Source organism: Tamandua tetradactyla, chromosome 20, assembly GCF_023851605.1.
Source record: "Tamandua tetradactyla isolate mTamTet1 chromosome 20, mTamTet1.pri, whole genome shotgun sequence".
NCBI classification, from domain to species: domain Eukaryota; kingdom Metazoa; phylum Chordata; class Mammalia; order Pilosa; family Myrmecophagidae; genus Tamandua; species Tamandua tetradactyla.
Genome location: NC_135346.1, coordinates 38,582,678 through 38,595,507, shown reverse-complemented (window position 1 = coordinate 38,595,507; position 12,830 = coordinate 38,582,678). Strand labels below are relative to the sequence as shown.

The window sequence follows — 12,830 nt, the reverse complement described above, 5'->3', positions numbered from 1 at the left end:
GGTGAGATGCTGATTTCAGAAACTTTAAAACATTGGAAAAAAAATATGCCTCCTCTTTTGTAACAGCCACTTAACCATATGCACAGAAATATTTTATTTATAGTGAAAACAGAGAGAAGTCATTTAAGTGTTATTTAGGAACTTGATTGTCGACATGTTCCTTCAAAGTAGATTGGCCTCTGCTCTGCCTGTAGTGACCAGCCCAGAACATTTTTTTTTGAGAACAAAGGACTGGATCTGTGTCCCAGAGCAGCCTTTAGTGGTAAGATGGCAGGTGGAAAGTATAGTGAGGGAAGTGGGTGACTGCACACGGGAGCATCTCCACTGCCCATGTACAGAATTAGCACAGAGAGAGATCCACTGCTCATTAGCTACCTCCATTTCCTGGCAGTTTTATGAAATGAGGCCAACGCCATTTCTACAGCTCTGATCTGTTTATATCTCTTTCTTAGATGAAAAGGGAAGATTTACACTCCATGAAGTATGTGGAGCTTTATCTCGTGGCTGATTATGCAGAGGTAAGGGGTAGGCACTGGGTTTTCGCAGAAAAATTGCTTTCTTGACGACTTCCGTTTCAGGTTTTGAACTGGTTTTGGGGAAATGCTGACACATTCATTTATCTCTGGTTTGCCATTTGATTTATAAGTGTGTGTGTGTATATAATTTTTTTCCATATGATTTTGAACTTAAATCTGATCAAGGGCTCTTTTTGCTATTTTAAATATCACAGGGAAAAAGCAACATGAAACAAGGAGAAGACTCTTCTAGCTTCATAGAAATCAGATAGAAAATCAGGACAATTATCTGGATTAATATTTCTTAGACTGGGTCTGAAGAACTTTAAGTTTTGGAGTTTATTCTTAGGGGTCCATGAATTGAATTTTCTATTGAAATTTTTTAATTTTGTATTTGCTTTATAAGGTGATATGTACTTGATCTTCTGATTGAATATACTTTTTTGCGCATGTGGGAGGTCCATGTGTATAATTATGTTGGTACCAAGTGAGACCCTAAAGCAGTGGTTCCCCAAACCAGCAGCATCAGTATCACCTGTGAACTTGTGAAAAATGCAAGTTCTTGGGACCTACCCCAAACCTACTGAATCCTAAAGTATACGGAAAGGGCCCAGTGAGCCCTGTTTTAACAAGTCTTCTGGGTGATCCTGATGCAAGGTCAAGTTTGAGAACCTGAAGGAATAGGGCAATGTTCCTCGAACTAAATTAGATAGGTAATTGAGGGTACTTGGATTTGATGATCACTCATCTAACTCACTCATTTCATTTCATTTATTGGCACCAGTAGATAAGGCTCTGAACAAAATAAACCTGGCCCTGGCACCCCAGAGGTTACAATAGAAAAGCACATACACACAAATCCTGTAATTCCAAATATGATAACTTCTAAGATGGAAAAGTGCAGCACATTAGAGTGTATATAATAGGGGCTACAAAATGATTTCGGGAATCAAGGAAAGCTTCTCTGAGGCAGTTATGTAAAGCTGACACTGACGTGAAGAATGGGTTCAGACGCCAGAGCCCTTATTTCCCTAAATTTGCCAAATTTTACCTCTGATTCTCATTTAATGCAGTGAGTGTCATATAACTAAGCACATCTGCTCTGCACTGGCACATCACGATTTGCTGAGCAGCGCTCACCTGGCACTCCCTTTAGGAGAGGTCTGGTCTATACCCCACTCGGTTGGTTTAGTTATGGCCTGCCCAGAAGGCCTCAATGTCAAGCTGGTCCTGTCTGGCGTGGGCTCCAGGCCTGGCCCCTGGAGAAGGTGTGGGGTAGCAGAAAGAGTTCTAGAGTCCAGGGCAGGAGGAGGTGGCCCTTGAGGTGCTTAAAGGAGGAGGAAGAGTTAGCTGGGCAGAGAAGCAGAGGTGAAGGGGCGTCCCAGGCCAAGGGCCCATTGTGTTCCTCTCTGAGAAGAATTAAGCTAAGGTCTTCATTGCCGGTACCTGTTGTGTGTCATTCACATAGCCTTCTTTTGAGGTTATTTCTGTGCAGATTTTCTTAGCCCCTTTCAACTGTCTTCAAAAACAAGACCCACCCTCATTTCTGGTCCTCTCTGTTTTAATTGAAGCATCTCTGGTCTAGGGTCAGAATTTCACACTTCTTTACAATGCCTTGCTCATAGCAAGCCTTCAAGCATCGATTTGACCAGTAGTGATTGATCACATGTAAGGCAGCCTGCTGGGGCCTGTGTGATGGTGGTTTTGTGTTGGAGTGATGGCCAAGGAAGGCATCCAATTAGTCCTTTGTCTAAGCCACAGTGGGAGTTGCAGGAAGTCTTGTAGTTTGGAGGACAGGAAAACGAGATTTGTAAGATGATTCTATTTACTACACAATTACTGCTTGCTACTCTGTGCCTAGGAGTAGGCTAGGAGCTGGTGATAATGAGAGGAATGAGACCCAGGTTCTATCCTCCAGGAGCTGAAACTGCTTGAGGGAGAGAGTTGAATAAAAATGACTAATTATAGAAGACAGAAGAAAGTAAGAACAAATTAAAAGACTAGCAGTGGGATACTACACGGGTCTTGGGAGCATTCTGGGTTCTCACCTTGTTGTGCTTGTTCCATTTAGTTTCAGAAGAATCGACGAGACCAGGATGCTACCAAACACAAGCTCATGGAGATCGCCAATTATGTTGATAAGGTGAGTCCAGGTGTATACTTTGTAGGGAAGGTGCCAGCACCTTAGAAAGTCCACAAGGCAGGAAAAGTCCGCAAGGCAGGAGATGACATGGCACCTGAGCTTTCTGCTCGACTGGATGTCCCAGCCAGTTTTGAGAGGGAAGGAGTCATGCCAGAGAGACTCAGGATGGTCATGTCACAGCCCTGAACTATGTGACCTAATGGAAATAACTCATCTTCTTTAGGTTACAGGTTGGTGGATGTTTTTTTTTTAATCTGTTAAATAGAGGAGTTGGACTAAAACAATGGCTTTTTTTTTTTTCTGATGTAACTCAATCAAATGAATTCTTATGCCAATGTCTAATCTAAAAGTCAGATGAGAGCAGATTGCTCTAAGCTGAAGTAGGTGTGAGGAACCAGAGCTTTGGCCTCCTGACATCATTCCTTTACCCCTGCAGTGGCTCCTAAGGAACCTAGAACATGGAGAAGTCCAATGTAAAGCCTTTAAGGATCTTAGGTTTCCTTCCAGGTGTAAAGTAGAGGATTCTCTGGCTTAGGAGGGAATTGAGGTTGGGTCAGGGTAGAAAAGGTAAGTAGCATTAAAAGTTGAGAAGTGGGTTGTTTGGGGCCAGTCCATATCGTCTCCATCTGTAAAACAGTACTAATGATTTCTTGTCTTTTAGGAAGACTGGGCAGATGATTAACTTTCTTAGACCAGTCCCTTTCCCAACATGCATTTAGAAAATATCCAAACTCCTGAATGTTACCAGGACAGGTTGTCTGAGACTTGGGAATAGAGAAGGGTATTTGTTATGGAGTGAAAGGCAGAAGTATTTCTTCTAGAAAACCTAGACTGAGAGTAGTCTCTTGACACTGGTAGTGTATAGTTTTGAAAGGTAGGTTTTATTACAGGTCTCTGAGAATCTTACAAAATTTATTGTACAATTTCAGGGCATTCGTAGAACTTCTGAAGCTTGTCTTGGGGCCTGCTTGGGATTTATGAATCACAGGCTTAAAGGGGAAATCAATTTTTTATAACACAAGTGGACCAAGGAGGGAATTTAAATATTTTTTAGTAATTAATCTGAAATTTTGATGAAGAGTTCTAAAGTTATCAGATGGAAAGTCTGTGCCCCAGGTTTTGTTCTGCCTTAGATGACTCTGGAAATGCAGATCAGTGGCAGGTGAAAATCAAACTCCAGCATTTCCTGGAAGGAAGGACTCCAGGGATACAGTCCAATCCCCTCAGGGACCTCATTGTAGCACCTGTCTCTAGCTTTCAGGTCACCCAGTAATAACATTTGAATGATTCTCAAACACGTTGAACATCTGGGAAAACAAGAAAAGTTTGTTTCCCTGGGGGCTGTACTGCGACTGTCCAAGTGATATCTATTGTTCTGGAGACCTGGCAGGTGGGGGACTTGGCTTGGTCTCCCCTTTGTGAGCTCTCCAGCTGATCTGAGTGATAAAGTTAAGGATGCTGCTGAGAAACGGAGGGAGAAGAGAGACATCAGCCCGCTCCAGTCTTTACCTGAACCTACAAGCCTTGCTGGTTTGTCTCTTGCCAGCAGCTAATGTTAGTTATTCCCATCTGGGGCATGGGAAGGCACACGCCCTTCTCTGTGGCTTGCTGACCCAGCAACTCGAACTGAACTATTTAGTTGAACTAAACTTGAATGAACTATGCGAATTTGCTGAATCATGGATCTAATCCAAAATGTATTCCCTGTAAATGTGAAAAAGCCAAGTTGACCTTAAAAACCTCATTAATGAGGCAAGTTCAAGTTGGAATCTAAGCCCTCTGTTTTCTATAATTTAACATTGGAGTTTGACCTGAAACAAAACAGGAAAACTAGAGTTTACTTTAAAAAAAACCAGTATTTCACTCAGTCTGAAGCCTACCTTAGATCACAACTTTTGAGGGCCAGTTGATTTTGGCTGGATCTATAAATACCCCAGCATCTGAGCAGTGGAATGTCATGAGTGGGCTCTGAGGTAGATAATTTGGCTTTAATCCTGGCTCCACCATCTTCCTGCTAAGACTTTAGGCAAGTTACTTAACTTCTCTAGGCCCCAGTACCCAGTACATAGAATGTGCTCCAGTTATTATTTTTAGCTGGGGCAGTACCTGCCAAATATGTATTAAAATGGTATCTCCTACTCATGTGATCTCTGCTTAAATTTTTTTTTAAATCATTGCCTCAGTATTCTAGGGTAGGCCAGTGAAAGAATCCTTGGTGCTCATGCCTTCCAGTGGCTTAGCTTTAAAGAAAAACATCCTTCCTATTTATAGACATGAGATGAAAGGCACCATGGCATAAAGGTTAGAAATAGCTCTAGTGTTAAGGAGCTCAGGAGTCAGATTTTGTCTATAGAATTTTAGAATCTGTGGGTTGAAAAGAGCCCTGAAGATTATCTAGGACTTTTGCCAGTCCTTTGCTTGAACCCTGTTTATGATGCCCTTGACATTCAGTGATGGGAGAAGGAAACGTTTAAGAGTAGGCATGTCCATCTACTTGTATATTGTTTATACCCATTTACTTCCAAAATGAGGAGGAGATACCTTACAATAAAATATCCATATAGAATTTGATGTACCCATACAGTGGAGGATTGTTCAGCCGTGCAAAGGAATGCAGTGTGTATGTGTGCTGTGACACGGAGGAGCTGCAGACGTATTAAGTGAAAAGCCAGACGTGAAAGAGCACACACTGTGTGGTTTCATTTACAGAAAATGTCCAGAAAATTCAAATCTAGAGAGATAGTAAATAGATTAGTAGTTTCCGGAGGCTGGGGGTGAAAATGGAGAATGACTGTACACAGACATGAAGGAGGGATCTTTTTTTTTTTTAAACTTTTTTATTGTATAGTATAGCATCTATACAAAGCAAAGATAAAAAAGCAATAGTTTTCAAAGCACTCTTCAACAAGTAGTTACAGGACAGATCCCAGAGCTTGTCATGGGCTACCATATGATCCTCTCAGATCTTTCCTTCTAGCTGCTCCAGAATATAGGAGGCTGGAAGGGTTAAATATGTTTTTTTTACCACAATTGACTTTTTCTTTCTTTTTTGTGAAAAACGACATCAATCCAAAAATCTATAAATTTCAAAGCACAGCACCACATGTGTAGAACATGTATCAGCATTTGACATGGGTTACAATTTCACAATTTTAGGTTATTCTAGCTGCTCTAAGATACTGGAGACTAAAAGAGATAAATGACTCAGCATTCCCATATTCATTTGTTAAATCCTATCTTCTCTGTATAACTCCACCATCACCTTTGATCTTTCTATCCCTCACTTTAGGGTGTTTGGTCATTCTAACTTTTTCATGTTGAGGGAAGGATCTTGATGTGGTGAAAAGATTCTAAAATTGGATTATGGCAATGGTTTTATAACTTGGTAAACTTAGTAAAAAATGCTGAACACATGTAAAATGGGTGAATTTTATGGTATAAAATTATACTTTAATGTTGTTTTTAAGAATCCATATACAAGAGAACCATTTAAACACATATGAAGAAGATAAGAACCAATGTAAGGAGCAGGCAGATAATTGTAGCAGCCAGCCAGGCAAGGGTACTTATTGCAGAAGACAGCAAAATGCAGCTCTGAGGTTTCTGGTGACCAGTGCTTTGGGGGGAAGCTTTGCTCCCATTTTAAAATGAGATTTATCTTAAGTCTGTTTGTTGTATTGACCTAAGCCCTACTTCACGGCCAGGCGGAATGACATGGATCCTGTTTCTATGTGATGACACTTGAATATTTGAAGGCTGCTTTATGTCTTATCTCAGTCTCCTCTTCTCTAATTGGAATAACCCCAGTTCTGCACCAGGATGCTGGGAGAATGTGCTGCGTCTCAGCATTTTCCTTTTTGAAAAATGGGAGTGGTACCTCTTGCTCCTTCCTCCCTTTGGAAACATGGAGATGAGAAATCCAGTATCTATGCTCTGAGCTCTTAGGCTGGGATGGGGCTTATAAACCTAAGGTGGTTTGACGTACTCTGGCAGTTCTGTGTGTGTGCTTTCAGTTTTACCGATCGCTGAACATCCGGATTGCCCTCGTGGGCTTGGAAGTGTGGACTCACGGGAATATGTGTGAAGTTTCCAAGAATCCGTACTCTACCCTCTGGTCATTTCTGAGCTGGAGGCGCAAGCTGCTCGCCCAGAAGAAGCATGACAACGCACAGTTAATCACGTAACTATCCTTTCCCCAGCTGCTCTGCCTTGGCCTCTGCCTACAGTGCATGTGCTCGGTTTGCCATTTTCTTTTCCCTGGTAGGGAGGACTGTTGTTGAAGGCCATCCTGACTCTTTAGTCCAATAGTCACATATTTCTCAGACATGTGCTCTGTGCCAGCATATCCCAGAAAATATTTAAAAGCTGAAGAATCCTAACAATCCCAAGAAATGTTTGCAATTATGTGAGAAAATTAGAGCTACACTTATTTATAGTCGAGTGCCTGAAGTAATTGGGTATATATTTGGGAAATGACTTTTCTTCACAAGCCACTTTGAAGCAACTTACGTGTCTCTTCTTTATCGTGGCACTTCTAGTACCTGAGCTAACCTCCCAACGCAGGCACAGGAGAGGGGGTTCCATGAGTTGTACTTTGCTTCATTCCTAGGGGCTCAGGGTTCAGTCCTAAGATAGTTTCAGTGGCAGAGAGTACAAGAGTTGTGTGTTTTGTGGAGGGAGACACTGGGGAGGGATTGTGTTGGCTGTTCTTTGTTCTGGAAAGAAAAGAGCGGGCATTTTTGGGAGCTCATGGGGACATGTGATGGTCCCCTTAGGATAGATGTTTGGTATTTAGTATTGTTGACTTCCAAAGTATTTTGAGGCAGTTACAACAAAAAGCGCATGTAGTATGATTTCTAAATGTTGGGTTAATTTCTTTTTTTCTGTTAATTAATTAAAAAAAAAAGGAAGAAGGAAAAGTAGAGATTTTGACCCAAACTGTACATTTTTAAAATACAACAGAAGACACAGGAAGTCTTTATAATGCATTTGGAAGGCTATTTTGATATCCTTTCTTAATCATGACCCTGATTTTCTTACTAAAAGTTAAAAAGCCCTTTAAAGCTATAGAAATACCCCCATTATTGAGTGTGGCTTTTAAAATAAAATGAGAGTATTGGGAACTGCACTGATAAAATATGTCTTTAATAGAAAAATGGATGCACAATAAATGGATTATCAACAACAACAACAAAAAAAGCGCATGTATAATAAAACCATTTTTCTTCTGTTCCTTAAATATGTCTCTGAGTCAACGGTTATTTAAACCTTTGTTTAGCCTTTAAGAGAGAACTGAGGAAAATAACTATACCCGAAACAAGGATTGTGAGTGACGGTTATTTCATGATTGCACATTCACCTAGGAGGAGTCTTTGATTACCAAACTTTTTTGGCCTCAACTCACGAAAGCATGGTGTCCTGCTTTGGCAGTGCCTTGAATCAGGTTTCCAGCAGAATTTCCTCAGGGCCATGTCTAAGTTTATTTTAATCATATGCATATAGATATGCATATATCTAAATATGCATATAGATATGCATATATTTTGCATATGCCATTACATATTGTCTGAAGATAAGTCTGCCTTGAATTCAGTAATTCATCAAACACACACTATGTGTTCAATTCTGCCAGATTCTAGAGACCCCCAAATAATTAAGCTCTCAAAGATACAGTCTAGATAAGAAGACAAATATGGGAATATAAAGTACCATGTAATGAATTTCCATATGCATTCTTTAAATAAATTACATGTTTGGGGGTGCATGATAACACTTGTATTTTATTTGTTCCTTCTCTTCTACCCTGGATGCATACTGCAGAGAGGAGATAGATTAAACTGGGGGTGTGTGCCTGACTATTGGCAGATTAGGATCATAATTGCAAAACAAAAGCAGAAATATCTCATCTTTGCACTGGCTGCAGTTTGTGTGGTTTTTGATGTGACACATCTGTTTCCTTGGCCACGAGGGATGTGGAAATGAAGCATCGGCCCCCACAGCTGCCACCTCAATTCACCCCTTCCCCTGTACACATGCCCTGGAGCCAAGGGTCCTGGCATGACACTCTGGCAGCTGGCGGAACTGGGCATGGTTCAGGTCAGCATCAGAACTCGTGCCACCTTTCCATCAGCTCTCTCTCTGGCCTTTTCCTGTCCAGCAGGAATGGGATACAGTTTTTAAAGCCCTGCCCATTTCCTTCCAGGGACTGAAGCAATGGGCATATGGTGGGAACAAGTGACCTTTCTCTCTCTCTCTCTGTTTCTCTGGAGCAGTGTGGGAGTAGGTGAGAGGAAGTGAGAGGTGTGGTGACCTGAAAGTTGGCCAGTTGGCCTGGATACCAGGGCCATTCCCTTGGGAATAATCTGGTAATGTCAGTGGGACCAAGGAGCACCGTGATGGCCACTCACCCCGTTAGGCCCTGGGAGCAGGTCTCTCAGCCTCCAACTGAGTCACCCATCTCCTTTCCTCCTGCAGGGGTATGTCCTTCCACGGAACCACCATCGGCCTGGCCCCCCTCATGGCCATGTGCTCCGTGTACCAATCAGGAGGAGTCAATATGGTGAGTCTAAGCCAATATGTTGGTGCTGCATAAGGTGATAAAACTTCCTCATGAGAGAGGAGGTCATCTTTTAGAAAATGATTTGATATTTATTACTACAGAGAAAAGCTTTGAATGAAATAGAACAATTGCTTTAGATGAAGCCATTAAACTCTAAGAGCTGGAGATGCCCAAGGCTGGCTTTTCATTTATTATAGTTTATTTCAAATTTTCAAGTCCAGGAGACCCATGAAACAATTACAATAATATATCACTAGATCCCTTGTATGTTCCAAACCAGGGGCTGGAGAATGGTGAGATAATAGGGATAAGTGTTTTTATTCTACGTCTTGCATTGTTATGTATGTCCTCATGAAGCAAGAACTTCAAGGCCACAGTTCGGGAATTAACTGTCTTGAAATGCTCTCCGACTTTGTTGAGGGTATTTTGAGTATTCACTTCTAGCTTTTTTTTTTGCATGGGCTGGCAATGGGAAACAAACCCGGGTCTCCAGCATGGCAGATGAGAACTCTGCCTGCTGAGCCACCGTGGCCTGCCCTCCCTTCTAAGTTTTGCAGTAGATATCAAGAAGGCCTCCTTGCCATTACTTAGGGACAAATGAAGCAGAGAAGCTAAAGGCACAGGTTCTCAAGTCAAAACTGATTGGGTTCAGATAGCAGCAGCTGTGTGACTTTGGGCAGGTTTCTTCAATTGTAAAACAGAGCTAATACTTCCACAGTTTATAATCTTAGGATTAGAATGAGAATCCAGTGAAATAATGTGAGAAACATAGTGTTTAGTAAATCTTTTTTTGCTGTGTCTGTTCTGCTCTTGTTTTTTTTATTTCTTTAGCTTCTGCTTCTTATGATTAAGTGTCAAGGCACAAGGCCAGATGCTGTGCCTGGTTTAGCTCTATCTCACCTGAGAAAATCCTGAACCAAGTATAACCTGTATTTGATTCAAGGTGGTATTTCCTAGGTTGATCCCCTTGTATCCTGGAGAGATGCATGTTAAGAGGAAGGATGGAGAAAATCCTAATCTTTCCTTTATTCAGAAAGCATTTATTTACATGAGAATTCATCATTGGGTCAGACGTGGTCCCCAGCCTCCAGGAACTCAGGAAACAGACTTTTAAACATTTGGCTTCCTAATGATGTCAGTGGATTTCAGGTTGTTGTCAAAGCATGTATGGAGTGTCCACTTGTTCGGTGACAGTGGAATCAGTGGAGAGCAGCAAGATTTCACTAAGGGAAAGTCCTGGATGTAGGCCAGAGCTCTACCCTTGACGCAAACTCTCTCTCTGAGCAGGACCACTCAGAAAATGCCATTGGAGCGGCTGCCACCGTTGCCCATGAAATGGGCCACAACTTCGGCATGAGCCACGATTCTGCAGATTGTTGCTCGGCCAGTGCAGCTGATGGGGGTTGCATCATGGCGGCCGCCACTGGGTGAGTCAGGCAGAAGCTGCCGGGAAGGGTGGGGATGGGGAAGAAGGCAGAGAAAGCATGAGCAGTGGGACCCAAGTGTTCCTTTTCAGCTGGTCCCAGGGAGCCTCTGTTATGCTTCTGGTGGGAGCCTTGGGGAGAAGTGTATTTTTTCTGAATGAAGAAATTGGAAGAGAAGAAAGGAGGCAGGTCTGTTGAAGCAACTACTAAGTTTCTAGCAGGTCTGGTGCCCATGGGACCCTCGATAGGCTTAACTTCTGTCTTAGGGTCTTTAGCTGTACGGTTGGCCTGGCCCCTGTGTCTCATTTACTTCATGAGTTTTGGTTGAAGACCCATATTGATAACCGCCACAGCCCTCAGTCCCTCCACCCCAAGGGAGTTTGATCAGTGCTGTCACATCCCAGGCTTGAGTGAAAACTCCTCCAGAACAAGGAGAAGGGAGGGGAGTATCCAGACACTCCAACGTGACTCCATAAGGAACTTACAGGGTGTATTTACTACTAGGAATAAGGACAAGGAAGCTGCATCTCTCTGTGGTTGTTAGAGATTTTTTAAACCAGGGTTTTTGAAGGAGAATTCTAGAGTTTCTTCCAAGGACTTATCTTTTAATGTGTGGGCTCAGCCCAAAGCATTGGATTCTTCCAGGACCTGAGCCACTCCATGGAGATGTTATAATAGGACCTTGTGCTTCCCCTCACTCCAAACCATCAGGGCCTGCTTATGGTTCTTAGAAAATGGTGTTTTAGTATTTCCAAGAGGACATTCTCCAGTGCCCAGTGTTTTTTCATCACCTCATGGCTGTAACAAAGAATGCAACTCCCAAATTTCATTCTCAAATCTCTATGAGCTTACTCCTCTCTTCCAGCCTAAAAAGCATATTTGAAGACAAATGTGTGAGTTACATTAATTGCTACTCCAATTTGTTTTTGATTATTCACTAATTTTAGTGGTTTAACAATTATCTGTGACAAATTACTTGTGACATACCTGACAACTGAAGGAAACCCTCTAGTGGTTAACCTTCAATTAGCTTAAGAAGTAGATCTGGATAACTCTCTCGTTTAGATGAAAATGGTGATGCTGACCCATCATCAAGGAAATGTATGACTTTTAATTACCCCCACCCCCATCCCCCAATAGTGGGATCCAGGACCTTTCATAGTCTTTTTTTTTTACATTTTTTATTGTGAAATATAATATATATACAGAAAATAAAAAGCAATAATTGTCAAGGTACATTTTAACAAGTAATTATAGAACAGATTTTAAAGTTTGGTATGGGTTACCATTCTACATTTTCAGGTTTTTCCTTCTAGCTGCTCCAAAACTCTGGAAGCTAAAAGAAATATCATTGTAGCCTTTCATAATTTTTTGTGATAAAGATCATGTGTGGCTGGTTGAATTTAAAGTGTCCTTTGAATCCTAGAGCAGAGAACAGGTCACTGGCCCATGAAGAAATTAACCCCATGACCTTTGCCTTTTTGGCCTGGTGCTCTGACCCAAGAAAAATATGTATCTAATGTCAGCTTCAGGAAAGGTTTGGGTGGGCTGGTATTTTAGTCATTAGATCTAAGGTTCAAAAGATCTATTACAAAAGGAAAAAAAAAAAGATCTATTACAACACACTTATGACCCTTTTTTAATTGCAATCTCCTCATGTAAAGGGCAGAAATTGCTGCCTCTGATTTTCAAATATTTCTTCCATGAAGAGTGAAAAAAAATTTTTCTGATATGGTTTACATTTCATCATTAAGGATGAAATAAATCTAAATTAATATGTTTTGTGAATGTTCTAAGGGTACAGAATGTATGTGCCTTTTAAACTATGGGTTTTTGAGTCCAGGTGGAGTTCCCCTGGTGGGTAACCAGATTGACAAGTGTTTTGGTTGCTTACCACCCAGATTCCCAACTAATTTCAACCATGTTCTCTGCCAGGCACCCCTTTCCCAGAGTGTTCAATGGATGCAACCGGAGGGAGCTGGACAGGTATCTGCAGTCAGGCGGTGGGATGTGTCTCTCCAACATGCCAGACACCAGGATGCTTTATGGAGGCCAGAGGTGTGGGAACGGGTACCTGGAAGATGGAGAAGAGTGTGACTGTGGGGATGAAGAGGTAAGCGTCATGGAGATGATAATGCGCTGGGGGTATACTGGTTTCAAAGCTCAAGGTCAAAATAGAATGCTACAGT

At 41.8% G+C, this 12,830-nt stretch overlaps 1 protein-coding gene across 1 annotated transcript in view; it reads left to right on the top strand.

Annotated features, from left to right (window-relative positions):
- Nucleotides 1–12,830, top strand: part of ADAM19 (ADAM metallopeptidase domain 19) — a 75,726-nt gene that overhangs the window by 40,818 nt on the left and 22,078 nt on the right. Inside the window, exons 7-12 of the mRNA XM_077137529.1 lie at nt 453–518; nt 2,587–2,658; nt 6,672–6,838; nt 9,133–9,217; nt 10,505–10,644; nt 12,577–12,754. Of these exons, the coding sequence (XP_076993644.1) occupies nt 453–518; nt 2,587–2,658; nt 6,672–6,838; nt 9,133–9,217; nt 10,505–10,644; nt 12,577–12,754 (708 nt within the window). The remainder of the gene's footprint in view (nt 1–452; nt 519–2,586; nt 2,659–6,671; nt 6,839–9,132; nt 9,218–10,504; nt 10,645–12,576; nt 12,755–12,830) is intronic.